The 14,417-nt window shown below is 42.6% G+C and overlaps 1 protein-coding gene across 4 annotated transcripts in view; it reads left to right on the top strand.

The window, feature by feature from the left end:
• The window catches only part of LOC112244714 (cell surface glycoprotein MUC18), a 44,759-nt gene extending 32,188 nt beyond the window's left edge, over positions 1–12,571 (top strand). For 2 of the 4 annotated variants that reach the window (XM_024412467.2, XM_024412466.2), the window contains exons 10-17: positions 4,981–5,122; positions 5,208–5,338; positions 5,675–5,813; positions 6,060–6,095; positions 7,316–7,405; positions 8,444–8,570; positions 8,989–9,094; positions 9,505–12,571. In XM_024412467.2, coding sequence (XP_024268235.1) covers positions 4,981–5,122; positions 5,208–5,338; positions 5,675–5,813; positions 6,060–6,095; positions 7,316–7,405; positions 8,444–8,570; positions 8,989–9,094; positions 9,505–9,534 — 801 coding nt within the window. In that variant the 3' untranslated portion in view covers positions 9,535–12,571. Of the gene's footprint in view, positions 1–4,980; positions 5,123–5,207; positions 5,339–5,674; positions 5,814–6,059; positions 6,096–7,315; positions 7,406–8,443; positions 8,571–8,988; positions 9,095–9,499 lie in introns of all 4 variants that reach the window. The other 2 variants (XM_024412468.2, XM_024412469.2) reach the window with 2 other exon arrangements.
• The last annotated feature ends 1,846 nt before the right edge of the window (positions 12,572–14,417 follow it).

Below are 14,417 nucleotides of genomic sequence, written 5' to 3'. Positions count from 1 at the left end.
AGAGAGGCTTCCATTAAATAACTCCTGCTGTGTTCTGTTAAATAGGTAACTCTCAATCCACGATATGGCAGAGAAAGGAAAGCCATGTTTTTTTCAGCAGAAGACAATGATCGATAATGTTTAACTAAACAGCTCCCACAACCCCCTGATATCTGTCTCAAGTATCTTTTGAATCACCCTGGGTCTTTCGAATCTCCCTGTGTCTTTCGGATCTCCCTGTGTCTTTTGGATCTCTCTGTGTCTTTCGGATCTCCCTGTGTCTTTTGGATCTCTCTGCGTCTTTCGGATCTCTCTGCGTCTTTCGGATCTCTCTGTGTCTTCCGAATCTTCCTGTGTCTTTCGAATCTGCCTGTGTCTTTCGAATCTCCCTGTGTCTTTCGACTCTCCTAAAAGAGGTGTAGCTGTGCTTGATTGGCACCGGAGGGGATGGCGGCCTTTTTATGGGCTCCTAACCAACTGTGCTATTTTGTTTGTTTTTTCGCATTGTTTGTAACTTGTTTTTTTTAACTTATTTTTTAAACTTATTTTGTATATACACATGTTGCTGCTACCAAATCTAATGACCAAAAATAACTTCTGGACATCAAAAAAGCGATTACTCACCTCGAACTGGACAAAGATTCTTTATTTAAGAGTCCGATGCGAAGGATATACATCTTTCTTGGGAACGGGCCCAAATTCCTATAATTTGCGTGAAGAAAAGTCAGAGAAAAGGGGGGAGGAGATCGGGCTGCCTTCTGAGAATTTAAGTAAGTAAATCTCCACTACCATGCGTTCTATTGGCCAATCATTGGAAAACAAAATGGATGATGTAAGATCAAGACTGTCCTACCAATGGAACATTAAAAACTGTAATATCTTATGTTTCACTGAGTCGACAACACAGATAATATAGAGCTGGTGGGATTTTCCATGCAGGACAGAGAAGCTACGTCTGGTAAGAAGAGGGGCTGGGGTGTGTGTCTCAAGGTATTGCTCGCCTGAGGTAGAATACCTTATGATAAGCTGTAGACCACACTATCTACCAAGAGAGTTCTCATCTATATTATTTGTAATCGTCTATTTATCACCACAAACCGATACTGGCACTATGATCGCACTCAACCAGCTGTATAAGGCCATAAGCAAACAAGAAAATACTCTTCTCGAAGCAGCACTCCTAGTGGCTGGGGACTTTAATGCAGGTCCTTTAATGCAAACTTAAATCCGTTTGACCTCATTTCTACCAGCATGTCACATGTGTAACCAGAGGGAAAACAACTCCAGACCACCTTTACTCCACACACAGAGACACATACAAAGCTCTCCCTTACCATCCATTTGGCAAATCTGACCACAATTCTATCCTCCTGATTGATTCCTGCTTACAATCAAAAACTAAAGCAGGAAGTACCAGTGACTTTCTCAATACGGAAGTGGTCAGATGACGCAGATGCTACACTACAGGACAGTTTTGCTAGCACAGACTGGAATATGTTCCGTGATTCATCCTGTGGCATTGAGGAGTATACCACCACAGTCATCGACTTCATCAATAAGTGCATTTACGACGTCGCCCAACCGTGACCGTACCTACATATCCCAACCAGGAGCCATGGATTACAGGCAACATCCGCATCGATCTAAAGGCTAGAGCTGCCACTTTCAAGGAGTGGGACACTAATCCGGACACTTATAAGAAATCCCGCTACGAACCATCAAACAGGCAAAGAGTCAATACAGGATTAAGATTGAATCCTACTACACCAACTCTGACACTCAACAGATGTGGCAGGACTTGAAAATTATTACGGACTACAAAGGCAAACCCAGCTGCGCGCTGACCAGTGACGCGAGCCTACCAGATGAGCTAAATGCCTTTCATGCTCGCTTATAGGCAAGCAACACTGAAGCATGCATGAGAGCACCAGCTGATCCAGACGACTGTGTGATAATGGTCTTGGTAGCCGATGTGTGCAAGACCTTTAAACAGGTCAACAGTCACAAAGCCCCGGGGCCAGACGGATTACCAGGACATGTACTCAGAGCATGCGCGGACCAACTGGCAAGTTTCTTCACTGACATTTTCATCTTCTCCCTGACCGAGTTTGTAATACCTACATGTTTCAAGCAGACCACCATAGTCCCTGTGCCCAAGGAAGCGAAGGTAACCTGCCTCAATGATTACCGCCCCGTAGCACTCACGTTGGTAGTCATGAAGTGCTTTGAAAGGCTGGTCATGGCTCACATCAACAGCATCATCCCGGATATCGTAGACCCACTCCAATTTGCATACCGCCCCAACAGATCCATAGATGACGCAATCTCAATCGCACTCCACACTGCCCTTTCCCACCTAGTCCCCTCCTGTACTCCCTGTTCACCCACGACTGTGTGGCCAAACACGACTCCAACACCATCATTAAGTTTGCTAATGACACAACAGTGGTAGTGATCACCGACAACGATGAGACAGCCTATAGGGAGGAGGTCAGAGACCTGGCAGTGTGGTGCCAGGACAACAACCTCTTCCTCAATGTGTGCAAGACAAAGGAGCAGATCATGGTGGGCCGAACAGGCCCCCATTATCATCGATGGGGCTGTAGTGGAGCGGGTCGAGAGTTTCAAGTTCCTTGGTGTCCAAATCACCAACGAGCTACCATGGTCCAAACACACCAAGACAGCTGTGAAGAGGGCACGACAACACCTATTCCCCCTCAGGAGACTGAAAATATTTGCACGGGTCCCCAGATCCTCAGAAAGTTCTACAGCTGCACCATTGAGAGCATCACTGCCTGGTATGGCAACTGCTCGGCATCTGACCGTAAGGCGCTACAGGCGCTACAGAGGGTAGTGCGTACCCCCCAGTACATCACTGGGGCCAAGCTTGGACCTATAAGGACCTATATACCAGGCGGTGTCAGAGGAATGCCCATAAAATTGTCATAGACTCCAGTCACCCAAGTCATAGACTGTTCTCTCTGCTACCGCACGGGCAAGCGGTACCAGAGCGCCAAGTCTAGGACCAAAAGGCTCCTTAATAGTACCTACCCCAAGCCATAAGACTGCTGAACATTTAATCAGATGGCCACCCGGACTATTTACAGTTGAAGTCAGAAGTTTACATACACTTATTGTTATTGGTTTTTTTTAACCTTTATTTAACTAGGCAAATCAGTTAAGAACAAATTCTTATTTTCAATGATGGCCTAGGAACAGTGGGTTAACTGCCTTGTTCAGGGGCAGAACGACAGATTTTTACCTTCGTTACTAGTCCAACGCTCTAACCACTAGACTACCTGCCACCCATGTTGGAGTCATTAAAACTTGTTTTTCAACCACTCTACAAATTTCTTGTTAACAAACTATAGTTTTGGCAAGTCGGTTAGGACATCTACTTTGTGCATGACACAAATACTTTTTCCAACAAGATTAACAAGACAGACAGACTATTTCACTTATCATTCACTGTATCACAATTCCAGTGGGTCAGAAGTTTACCAACACTAAGTTGACTGTGCCTTTAAACAGCTTGGAAAATTCCAGAAAATTATGTCATGGCTTTATAAGCTTCTCATAGTCTAATTGAAATAATTTGAGTCGATTGGAGGCGTACCTGTGTATGTATTTCAAGGCCTACCTTTAAACTCAGTGCCTCTTTGCTTGACATCATGGAAAATCAAAAGAAATCAGCCAAGACCTCAGAAAACAAATTGTGGACCTGCACAAGTCTGGTTCATCCTTGGGAGCAATTTCCAAACGCCTGAAGGTACCACGTTCATCTGTACAAACAATAGTATGCAAGTATTAACACCATGGGACCACGCAGCCGTCATACCGCTCAGGAAGGAGATGCGTTCTGTCTCCTAGAGATGAACGTACTTTGGTGCGAAAAGTGCAAATCAATCCCAGAACAACAGCAAGGAACCTTGTGAAGATGCTGAAGGAAACAGGTACAGAAGTATCTATATCTACAGTAAAACGAATCCTATATCGACATAACCTGAAAGGCCGCTCAGCAAGGAAGAAGCCACTGCTCCAAAACCTCCATAAAAAAGCCAGACTACGGTTTGCAACTGCACATGGGGACAAAGATCATACTTTTTGGAGAAATGTCCTCTGGTCTGATGAAACAAAAATAGAACTGCTTGGCCATAATGACCATTGTTATGTTTGGAGGAAAAAGGGGGAGGCTTGCAGGCCGAAGAACACCATCCCAACCGTGAAGCACGGGGTGGCAACATCATGTTGTGGGGGTGCTTTGCTGCAGGAGGGACTGGTGCATAATTCTAAAGTTGTGGCAAAATGACTTAAGGACAACAAAATAAAGGTATTGGGGTGGCCATCACAAAGCCCTGACCTCAATCCTATAGAATATTTGTGGGCAGAACTGAAAAAGTGTGTGCGAGCAAGGAGGCCTACAAACTGACTCAGTTACACCAGCTCTGTCAGGAGGAATGGGCCAAAATTAACCCAACTTATTGTGGGAAGCTTGTGGAAGGCTACCCGAAATGTTTGACCCAAGTGAAACAATTTAAAGGTAATGCTACCAAATACTAATTGATTGTATGTAAACTTCTGACCCACTGGGAATGTGATGAAAGAAACAAAAACTGAAATAAATCATTCTCTCTACTTTTATTCTGACATTTCACATTCTTAAAATAAAGTGCTGATCCTAACTGACCTAAGACAGGGAATTTTTACTAGGATTAAATGTCAGGAATTGTGAAAAACTGAGTTTAAATGTCTTTGGCTAAGGTCTATGTAAACTTCTGACTTCAACTGTAAATTGACCCCACCATTTGTTTTTACACTGCTGGTACTCGCTGTTTTACCCCTGTATATAGCCTCGTTTTTGTTATTTTATTGTGTTACTTTTTATTATTATTTACTTCAGTTTATTTCTTGAGCTGAATTGTTGGTTAAGGGCTTGTAAGTAATTATTTCATTGCGCATGTGACATTTGATTTATTTAGACGTGTGTGTGTGTGTGTCTAGAAAGGAAAAAAAGTTGCAGAGGGCCACACACTGACCCTGAAGGACGCTGTGTTTGACATGGCGGGGACGTACGTGTGTGTGGTGAAGGTGTCTTCACTGGAAGGACTGGAGACCAGTGGCTCTTTACGTGTCTTCGTAGAGGGTGAGCCCACAAACACAAACACACACAAACACACACACACATATACACACACACACACAACTAACCCTCCTCCTCTCCCATGCAGGACGCCCAGAGATCAAGAAGTCAGCAGACCCAGTCCAGGAGGTGAGCCCAGAGAAGTCCCAGAAGCTGAGCTGCCACGCTAGAGGATACCCAACCCCTGTTATCACATGGAGCTCCTCTGACAAATCACAGGTAGACAGACAGACAGAAAGAGGTCTTCTCTGGGTCAGCTCATACAGACAATGTTTGACTAGCTTTTGATCTATTTATGCACAGATCTGTTCCCAATCCTGGCTTCCTGGGTCATTTCCTGTAACAATGTTAATCGACAAAGCAACTCACGTTCAACATTCCTTTCTTAACTGACATCTCTACATTTGTCAATAATGTTTATTGTTCGTCCCAAATGGCCGTCTTTTCCCATTGTAGTGCACTACTTTTGACCCGGGACCCATAGGATGACATTTGGGACACACCCTCTGTTCGGTTTCTGGTCTTATCTGTACTTTATTTCGCCGTTTGTGCCAGATCCTGAAGTTGTCCCAAAGAGAGACAGAGGACGAGGTTCTCAGTGTGGTGAGCATCAAGGTGACCTCTGACGTCACAGCCTACTGCAACGCCTCCAACGACCATGGCACAGTCTCCTTCTCCTTCAGCCTCAAAGCCAGTAAGTTCTGTCTGTCCACTTTCTTATTTGTCATATCGTGTATATTTTATGTCAACATGTCCGGTCTGACTGTTAAGAGAAAATCAACAGGCAGAATATACTAACGGCTGAAGGATTTAATTCATGGCAACATAAGAGAAAACTTGAACCTGAGCTTCAAATCATCTTTAGTAAAGCTTCTCTTAGTTTCCCTCAAACTCAGTGTGCTAACAGTAGAGTGTCATTCTCCCCTTTGCCTATTTTCAGTTGTCCAAACGACCTCGTCAGCTCCCAGTACTACAGGTAAGTGTGCCACTCTTTTAGTAGATAACACTCACTGTCATCACTGCTGTGGCATTGGTTGAGTTCCACGTAGTCTTTATTGCGGTCATGCTGCACATTCCTTGAAGATCACTGTATCACATCAACGGGGTGTTTAACATTTCCCAAGCATTGTGAGATCTGATCACCTGTGAATGCAATAAAAAAATGACCATGGTGTTGAAACAAGCAACTTCATTTATCAATTAATCGCGCACCCTGTGCTCAATCATATTTCCCCCAATCTTGTGTTCGAACGGTTTACGGTCTAGTTTAGCTTTCTATGTGAGTCAGGCCGAATTTTTTTTAAAGAGAAGAAAAATAAAAACGCGACAGGTGCTTTTAGAAATGACCCAAATCTGAATTAAAACCCATAAATGGTCTTTATGGGTGCACTAAGGTTTCTACTGATGAGGACGGTCATGGTTGAGAAACCTTTTATTGACTAATTGCTGTGCGAGAGCTGTTTATCTTCCATATGTTGCTCCGTCATATAATACAAACATATCCTGATCTGTTCTTTGATAACTGTCACAATTAGATGTTCGATTAAATTAAATATTCATGCCCCGGCTTCACAGGCACGGATAGATTAAGCCTTGTCCTGAACTGGACTAAAAATGGGCTGTCATTGAGCATGCTTTTTAGTCCAGAATTAGGCTCAATCTGGGTCCAGGAAACCAGCCATAGAACTCTTACTACGCTGTCATCCTATTTCGGACTATGTTCACTAAATGGCTGCGTATCGCCCTATTGCATAAATATAGCCTATAGCTGTCTTGTTTGCACACAGATCAGGATCGAGGCTGAAACTGTAGCCGTGCGCTGATGGTAAAAGTGCCCTCAACACAGTCTCCTGACTCCCATTTCCTCAAGCGGACCGCTCACGTCATGCCAGGAAATCTTTGCCTACGTCCCTCTGAGGGAAAATCCTGTTTGTTGTTTCATTTGCAGACAAAATTGGATTAAGTAGCCAGCGCTGCCGCTCCTGGAAATGATTAGGACATTTTTGGGGGGGGGGAGTGCAGACTGCAGAGCCTTTCCTGGTTCATGTCTCCTGCCTATCTGTGTTTGTAACACGGAGCTAAGTGATTAGGGCCATGCTAAGTAGACAAGGCGGTTGTTGCACAGTCGTTAACAGTGTTGTGTTGCCATAGAGCTGGTGTATTATCGTGACAACTGTGTCCATGTGGTTTGTCCAGTAACAACTCCATTAGTTCCAGTAACAGTGGTAGCTCCAGTGACAGTAACAACAGTAACGCCAGTAACTCCTCCGAAGAGAGTCAAGAAAGGTTTGTGACTTCTTGTCGATGTTGCCACCCACCTAATGCGCTTAGAAGGCTGCCCTGCCCACCCCTCGCTCCACCCAGCTCACACTGCCTAGACTGAACCCCCCCCCAACCACCACCACCACCACCATCACCCTCCACAACCCCCCACACAGCTCTCGCTTTCTCAACACAGGACCCTCGTTCTCTATGCAGGGGCAGGCTTTGTACTCACTACTCAGGAGGCAACACCTGTGACATATGGAATAATTCATAATTTAATAGGATCTCCCGGTTTGTGACTTTGTAATACTGCATGAAAATGTACCGTATTACACAACTTTATCTATGTGGAGAGATACTTATAAATGATAAAGTGGAAAATTATGAAATCTAGATTTTTTAAAACATTTTTTATCATCATACATTGTTAGTTACAATGTTATCATTTGTATATTTTCTCTGTATGATGCTTCATGAATCATTGGAAACATAATCAGAAAAAACTAAGTTAAACCAGGCTGAAAAGTTAAATTTGCACATTGAGCATTTTGAGTACAATCCCCCTCCTGAGAGAATGGAGTGGTATCACCCATTCTCTCCCTTGATGGAAATGGATCCATCCATCTACATCTGCATCCTTCCTCCAGGGGAGGTCCATCCCCAAGTGCACCCATCCGCCTCTTTACCTTCCTTCACTCTCTCTCTCTCCCTGTGTCATGCTGTAGTCATACTGTAGTTCTGGTTGGTATTCTTTGAAAAAGAAACCAAGCAGCCCAACTCTGGAAAGTGTTCCTTCTGGCTGAGCTTTAGTCCTCAATGAAGAACTTCTTCCATGATGAACAACCTGGTTCAGAGATTGTACACCTGTTCATCACCACCACCACCTGTACATGCTGTTGTCTCTGAATGATGCAAGCGACCCCCACGCACATGCACACACACACACACACCATCATCATCATCCTCATCAGAAACTCCTTAAGAGGACGAAGTTATCATAAATCAATTACCGGACAGGAAATGACCAGTGGTTCCGCCTCTTCTTCTTTGTCCCACCAGAGGGCAGCGGTGTGATCATAGCTGTCATCATCATCTGTATTCTCCTGCTGGCTATCCTTGGCAGTGTGCTGTACTTCCTGTACAAGAAGGGCAAGCTCCCATGTGGTCGTTCGGGCAAGCAGGATCTGTAAGTGTGTTTTCCATTTAAAAAAAAATGTATTTAAGGTTTGCAAAATTCCAGAAGCATTCTCAAAATTCCCAGGTTTTCCAGGAATCCTCCAACCAGGATTGCTGGAAGAGCTGTGCATTTTGGGGAAAGTTTTTTTTATATCAGAGCGCTTAATTTGTTGAATATGCCTCAGACGATACCTCTACAATAGCTCATCGTTTTTTTTGTCCATGATTTTACCTGATGTGTCATTATAGTTGCTATCAGATACCCTTTTCACACTATCGTGCTAACCCGAACCGTACTGTGCTGGCTGGGATAGTTTCTAGTCCTTTTTAGTATCGCAACTATGGTGGAGGCATAAACAGGCCAGCTCGTAGTAGTGTGAAAAAGGTAATATATTTGTCATGCTGGTGATTACGAGCTGTCCTTCTAGTACCAAACCGAATAAGGGCGGCATAGTGGTGGAGATGAAGAGTGACAACACAGAGGAGGCCGTGCTTTTAAGTGTCAACGGAGACAAGAAACCTCCTAGTGACCAGGTAACTATGGACACTGGCTATTTTTTTACCATCCTTGTAAATTGTACTACTCATCAAAATTACAGTTAAAATTGTATTTTTTAGTATCTGAACTTCAGTGGTTAATACAATGCAATGTTGTGTTGGTGTTGAATGTTCCTTACCAGCTGTCCTATGATACAATCTATGAGCACATTTACATATGGTTTCTATGAGCACATTTACATATGGTTTCTCTGTGTGTGGTTTCTGTGTGTGTGTGTGTGTGTGTGTGTGTGTGTGTGTGTGTGTGTGTGTGTGTGTGTGTGTGTGTGTGTGTGTGTGTGTGTGTGTGTGTGTGTGTGTGTGTGTGTGTGTGTGTGTGTGTGTGTGTGTGTGTGTGTGTGTGTGTGTGTGTGTGTGTGTGTTTGTGTTTGTCCTCTGGAGTAAAGGGTGATAAGTATATGTACGTGCAGAAGTGAGCGTAGGTGTGTGAGGGGGCGACTGCTGCAGCTGCTCCCAGGCCAGTTCACTCGCTCAGGGTGGGATGGATCCTTTGATGCCTCGTAGCCTACAACTTCCAGGAGAACTCATCTGATATGTGCTGCAGTTCTCTAACCTGATCCCAGATTCGTAGTTCTTTAGCATGGCAGTGGCTAACAAAGGAAGTGGCTATGTTCTCTCAAGTCATGCTATTTCATACTTTATCCTGTTTTTCATATGCATAACGAAGAACATGACAGAGATGCTGGCCTAAGCGCATACATATCTGGGATCAGCCTAGCAATTTTAATGAATGTGGTTATTCTTTGCACCCATAAAATCCAGTTAGAGCATGAAATAAGAGGGACTGTTTGTTATATATTTTCCTTAATCCAAATGCCAACTCGGGCAATCAATCACTGAAGAGCAGCCCGGAACTGCTTTTTCATGAAGTGTAATATATTCTGTATGAATTTCTTTATTTAAAATAACCTGAGACAAACCTTTTAAAAAGACATGGCTAGGAGTTGTTTTGGGTTTGTTGCTTTTTGATGGAGGGACGTCTGTGTAGGCTTCGCGCTAGCTCTGGTCCAGGGCGTTAGTGCGCGTTCCTTCTGCAGCATAGTGGAGCAACGTGAACTAACGCCCTGGACCAGAGCTAGCTTTACTCTAGAGGTCCACCTGCTGTTGTTCTGCGTGTGATTGGCTGCATTCACTTCCTAAGTCTGTACACTGAAACCATGGGTGCATAATGACGGTCTTACCAACCATGTCTACATGTATACAGCCTGCTTCATCTACCCATGTAAACCAACATCCAACCTTTAGAGCTGTTCTCAAAATGGACTCTAGTATGGGTCATGATTCCGTTTGAGTTTAGTCTTTGTATTTTTGTTGTTGTTGTTGTAGCTTTTACTTACCACTGAAACTAATCTTAGATGTGTTTTCCCTTTGTTTTTGGCTTTGTGAATGCGCATGTAAAGCCTTGTCTCATCGTCTGTTATCTTATGAGAGATGGGCCCTGTTTGAATATGTTGGAATGCATCCTTTCTTCTTTCCCTCATTTGGAGTAATCAATGAGCTGACACGACTTGGATAGGTGAAGGCCTATCCAATCAGGTCAAATCAGTGATTTCTTCATGGGAAGAAGGATATGTGGTGAAATATGCATGGATAAGGGTCCCCATTCCTATCAGTTCCGGATTGGGTTATTTTGTACTACAATAGCCAATAGCAGAGCTCCGATGAAGCCGAAGTGTCATTGGTTACTTTTTCATTCTTCCATAGTTCGTGTACTCTTTTTTTTCCCTTCTTCCATAGTTGTTGTACTCCTTGTAAATAAGAGTTAAGAATCACGCTGATATGTTTCCAGTTCTGTCTGCCTTATATACATTCAGCCTCTTATTCTACAAAATCACAGCGAGCAGTACAGCTGACTTTCTTTCACACTTGTTTTATCATTATTCGTGAATATTTGTCCAGTGCACTGATTTTGTTTTGTTTGTTATGATTTGTCGTCATGTTTTGTCTGTGAATCTCTGATTTAAGTTGGGTGAAGGAGTGTTTGCGAGTGAAATGTCAGCTTCGTTTCTCATGAAAGTGAAGATAAAATGGCTCTTTAATGTGGGGAGAGGGGTAAGTTGAGCCACCCTTCTTTCTTGGAAACCATTCACAAAATTAATAATTTGACCAAATATTTAGCAAGAGGTCATCATTTCATGAAGTCTGAAGGAAGGAACCACATGGAAAAAGTGGTAAACAAGTTAGGTCCAAAAAACAGATTTTCACCAAGTCAAATGAATTTTAGGTTTGAGGTTTCGTGATGCTTGTATCTAAACTAAAGTATACAATTTTAAGATTGTTCTATACATTGGTTGGGGTCTCTATAAGCTTCAATATGAGGTCCTAAACATACCATGAAAGTGCTTCCTTGTAGCTGTGTGGGCTAATAAAGTCAAAATGTTGGCCATGGGGTAAGTTGAGGCAATGCCAAGTTGAGCAAAGCGAAGCATTTTCTTCCCAGGTCTAATGCAAGGCATTATCACTGGGATATGAGGTAACAACAGGATAAGGATAGATATGGTTTATAAAAACGTAGTGGTCATATTTAATTCAGTAAAGAAAAGTAAGTATGTAAGTTGTGCCAAGACAGCCCTTTTTATTGGACAAGCTGCTTTCAAAACTAACATTTATATGAATTTGGATTTTTTTCCAGGGATACACAACACCCTGACATATGTAGATATCCTTGTTAGAAAAAATACTATATTTCCCTTGATGGCGTGATGCTGAAAGTAAAACAATTCAAATTTACTCTACTCACCCCTATGGCAAACATAACCTATATGAAAGTCGTCTGAACAGGGACTAAAATGTTCAACTCTGATAGTGTTTTACACAGAACTCCTCGGAAATGTTATGCTTACATGTATATACACATACCTAGTGGTTTTCATTCTACAAACAAAATGGCAAAACTTCATTTCTATCACAATTTCTACAGGAGAGAATGACTTGATAACAATACACTCCTTAGTTTGAGCTTTCTTAATCACAAAGTAAGATCCGAAGAGCTCGCTCATGGCCATATTAAAACACAAACCCCAGAATGTCCTCTCATTACACCACAGGTTAAAAGCTGGTATGCTTAAGTGAGTGCCAAACGTAAGCCTGCGTCAATCATTAGGGCCACCAGTTTAATTTATTTTTACTCATGGTTCTCTCAATCATATGTTACGGTCCAGTCAGGAGAAAAGTAAGACAATCATCAATCTTTGATAGTTTGAGGTAAAAAGTATGTTTGGTTCTTTTTTATTTACACCCTTCAGTATCTCCCCTAAAGATTGTGTTAATATTTTGGACAAGAACTATCAGTGATAATTTTGATTATTTAAAAAAAAAAGTTTTTTTTTTGTGTGTAATATCTATGAGTTGCAAAGACAGATTAACTTCAGGGCAGGTGAATGGATTCCTTTTGTTTGTAATTTATTTTTTATGAAGTAAATGCCAAATAAAAATGACTTGTTCAATGAAAAACTTGTGTCTTTAAGCCCGAAAAGATTGTACATCATCCTGACGACCTTCCACGGTCCGTTTCCTTTGACAGGCCTAGTCATCCATTGACAGAAAGAATACTGTATAATATATATACTCCAAATATAAACACTGCGTTTGGCTTGTGAAGACAGGAATGTAGACTGTACTACAGTCGCTGAGGCAGTATTTTGGTCCTCTCCCATGTTTCCCACGTTGCTTCCCAATTTTTTTTCCCCGATAATTATCCCATTTTTAATTGATACCAAGATGAGGGGGGAACAGGAGTTGGGTGTACTGGGTCTGTGTTCATACAGGGATCTTAGCCTTTTAAGAACACTAAAAATGGGGCTAACAATTCTTACCAAGAGATTCAGATAAAAGGCACAAACGACAAGTAAGCAAGTCAGACCTCGATCGTCCCCTAGTGATCACTGCAGGGAGGATCGTTGTAGTTGGACAGGACGTTGGACTGGCAGAGCATCCACTTCTCACTGGGAGATGCAATGGAGGACAAGCACACCCCATTGTGGATCATTGAATCAAGTGCAGGTTCACTGTAGAAACTAAAATCCAAGGTTCCGATTCTCCACCCTACTCCCAAAAAGCGTGCATGTGCACACTACCCATCATGGATTTAAATACATTAAGTGTAAGCGTTTGAGGTAGTTTCCACCATTGTTAAATCCACGACTGCATGTTTCTGGACTCGGGAGAAGGGTGGAGAATCAGGACATAACCCTAGTTGGGCTTTCTTTTTTTATTTTCTTTGTGATTCAAGTGACAAGACAGGACTGCATCAAATTAATGGATGTCTATGATAATGGATAAATAGCAGAAATAAATCAACAGGATACATGATTATGGACAAAATAAATGCAGCATAGCAATGTAAATATATATTTTTCAAGACATGAAAGATGCTTCTAATTCCAGAAAACGGTTTTATGAAGTTTTTGGAGGAGCAGCAAAGCATCAAATTAATAAATACGTTTATAATGGAAAATGCATAACAAAGAACAATGGACCCTGCAAGGCCCCCGTTATCGGACCATCTACATGCATCGACTTACAGACATGTTTTAACCCAAAGTGGACATGGTGGTACTGACGGTACTGGTGGTACTGAAGCAGTAAGGCAGCGAGAGAGAGGCGGACACTTGTCCAATCCCAAATCCACCCATAGCCCCTATGCACTTACAGAGGTCTCAGGAGCAATTACCACATTACTTCTAAAAAAAGGCACATAGGGTCAAGGGCTTGATTTGCGATTGGACAAGTGTCTTCCAAAAGCCCGAGCCTGGGGCACAATCAGCAGCCAATAACATGTTATGTATAAAACACGGGTTTTTAAAAACTAGATGGATGAAGAAAATATTTTGCTCAGAGTAGTGAGCTGAACACAGTCCTTGAGCAAAGCATAAGTACCGTTAAACAGACACCGGGACAAGACGTCTTACTATTCATTTAATAAACAGTACAGCACTGTGCATACTTCCAAAGTGATATGAGCATTAAAAAACATCAAAAAGTTAAACGCCTTGACTGTTGAAGAGAAACATGGCAACGTGGACAGACAGCGCCCTCTTCTGGTAAAAAGTGGAACAATTCCAATTGTGAAAAGGAGTTTGGTGTGTAACGTGGGGACGCCATCCAATAGGCAGAGAGGGAACGTAGGTACTGTAAGAAGAACACTGGACTAACCGAGACCAAAGGGTTGAAACCATGTTCTCTCGTCGGACAGCGCGTATTCTTAGTCATCAGTAGGACATTACAGACACTTCTAAACATATGGCACTGCTCACAGAATTATTCACAAAAGTAAACAAAAACCGTTGGGGGAAGAATA

The sequence above is a fragment of the Oncorhynchus tshawytscha genome, linkage group LG13 (assembly GCF_018296145.1).
Source record: "Oncorhynchus tshawytscha isolate Ot180627B linkage group LG13, Otsh_v2.0, whole genome shotgun sequence".
Classification (NCBI taxonomy): domain Eukaryota; kingdom Metazoa; phylum Chordata; class Actinopteri; order Salmoniformes; family Salmonidae; genus Oncorhynchus; species Oncorhynchus tshawytscha.
The sequence above is the reverse complement of the archived record's forward strand: the minus strand, read 5'-3'. Positions and strand labels throughout refer to the sequence as shown.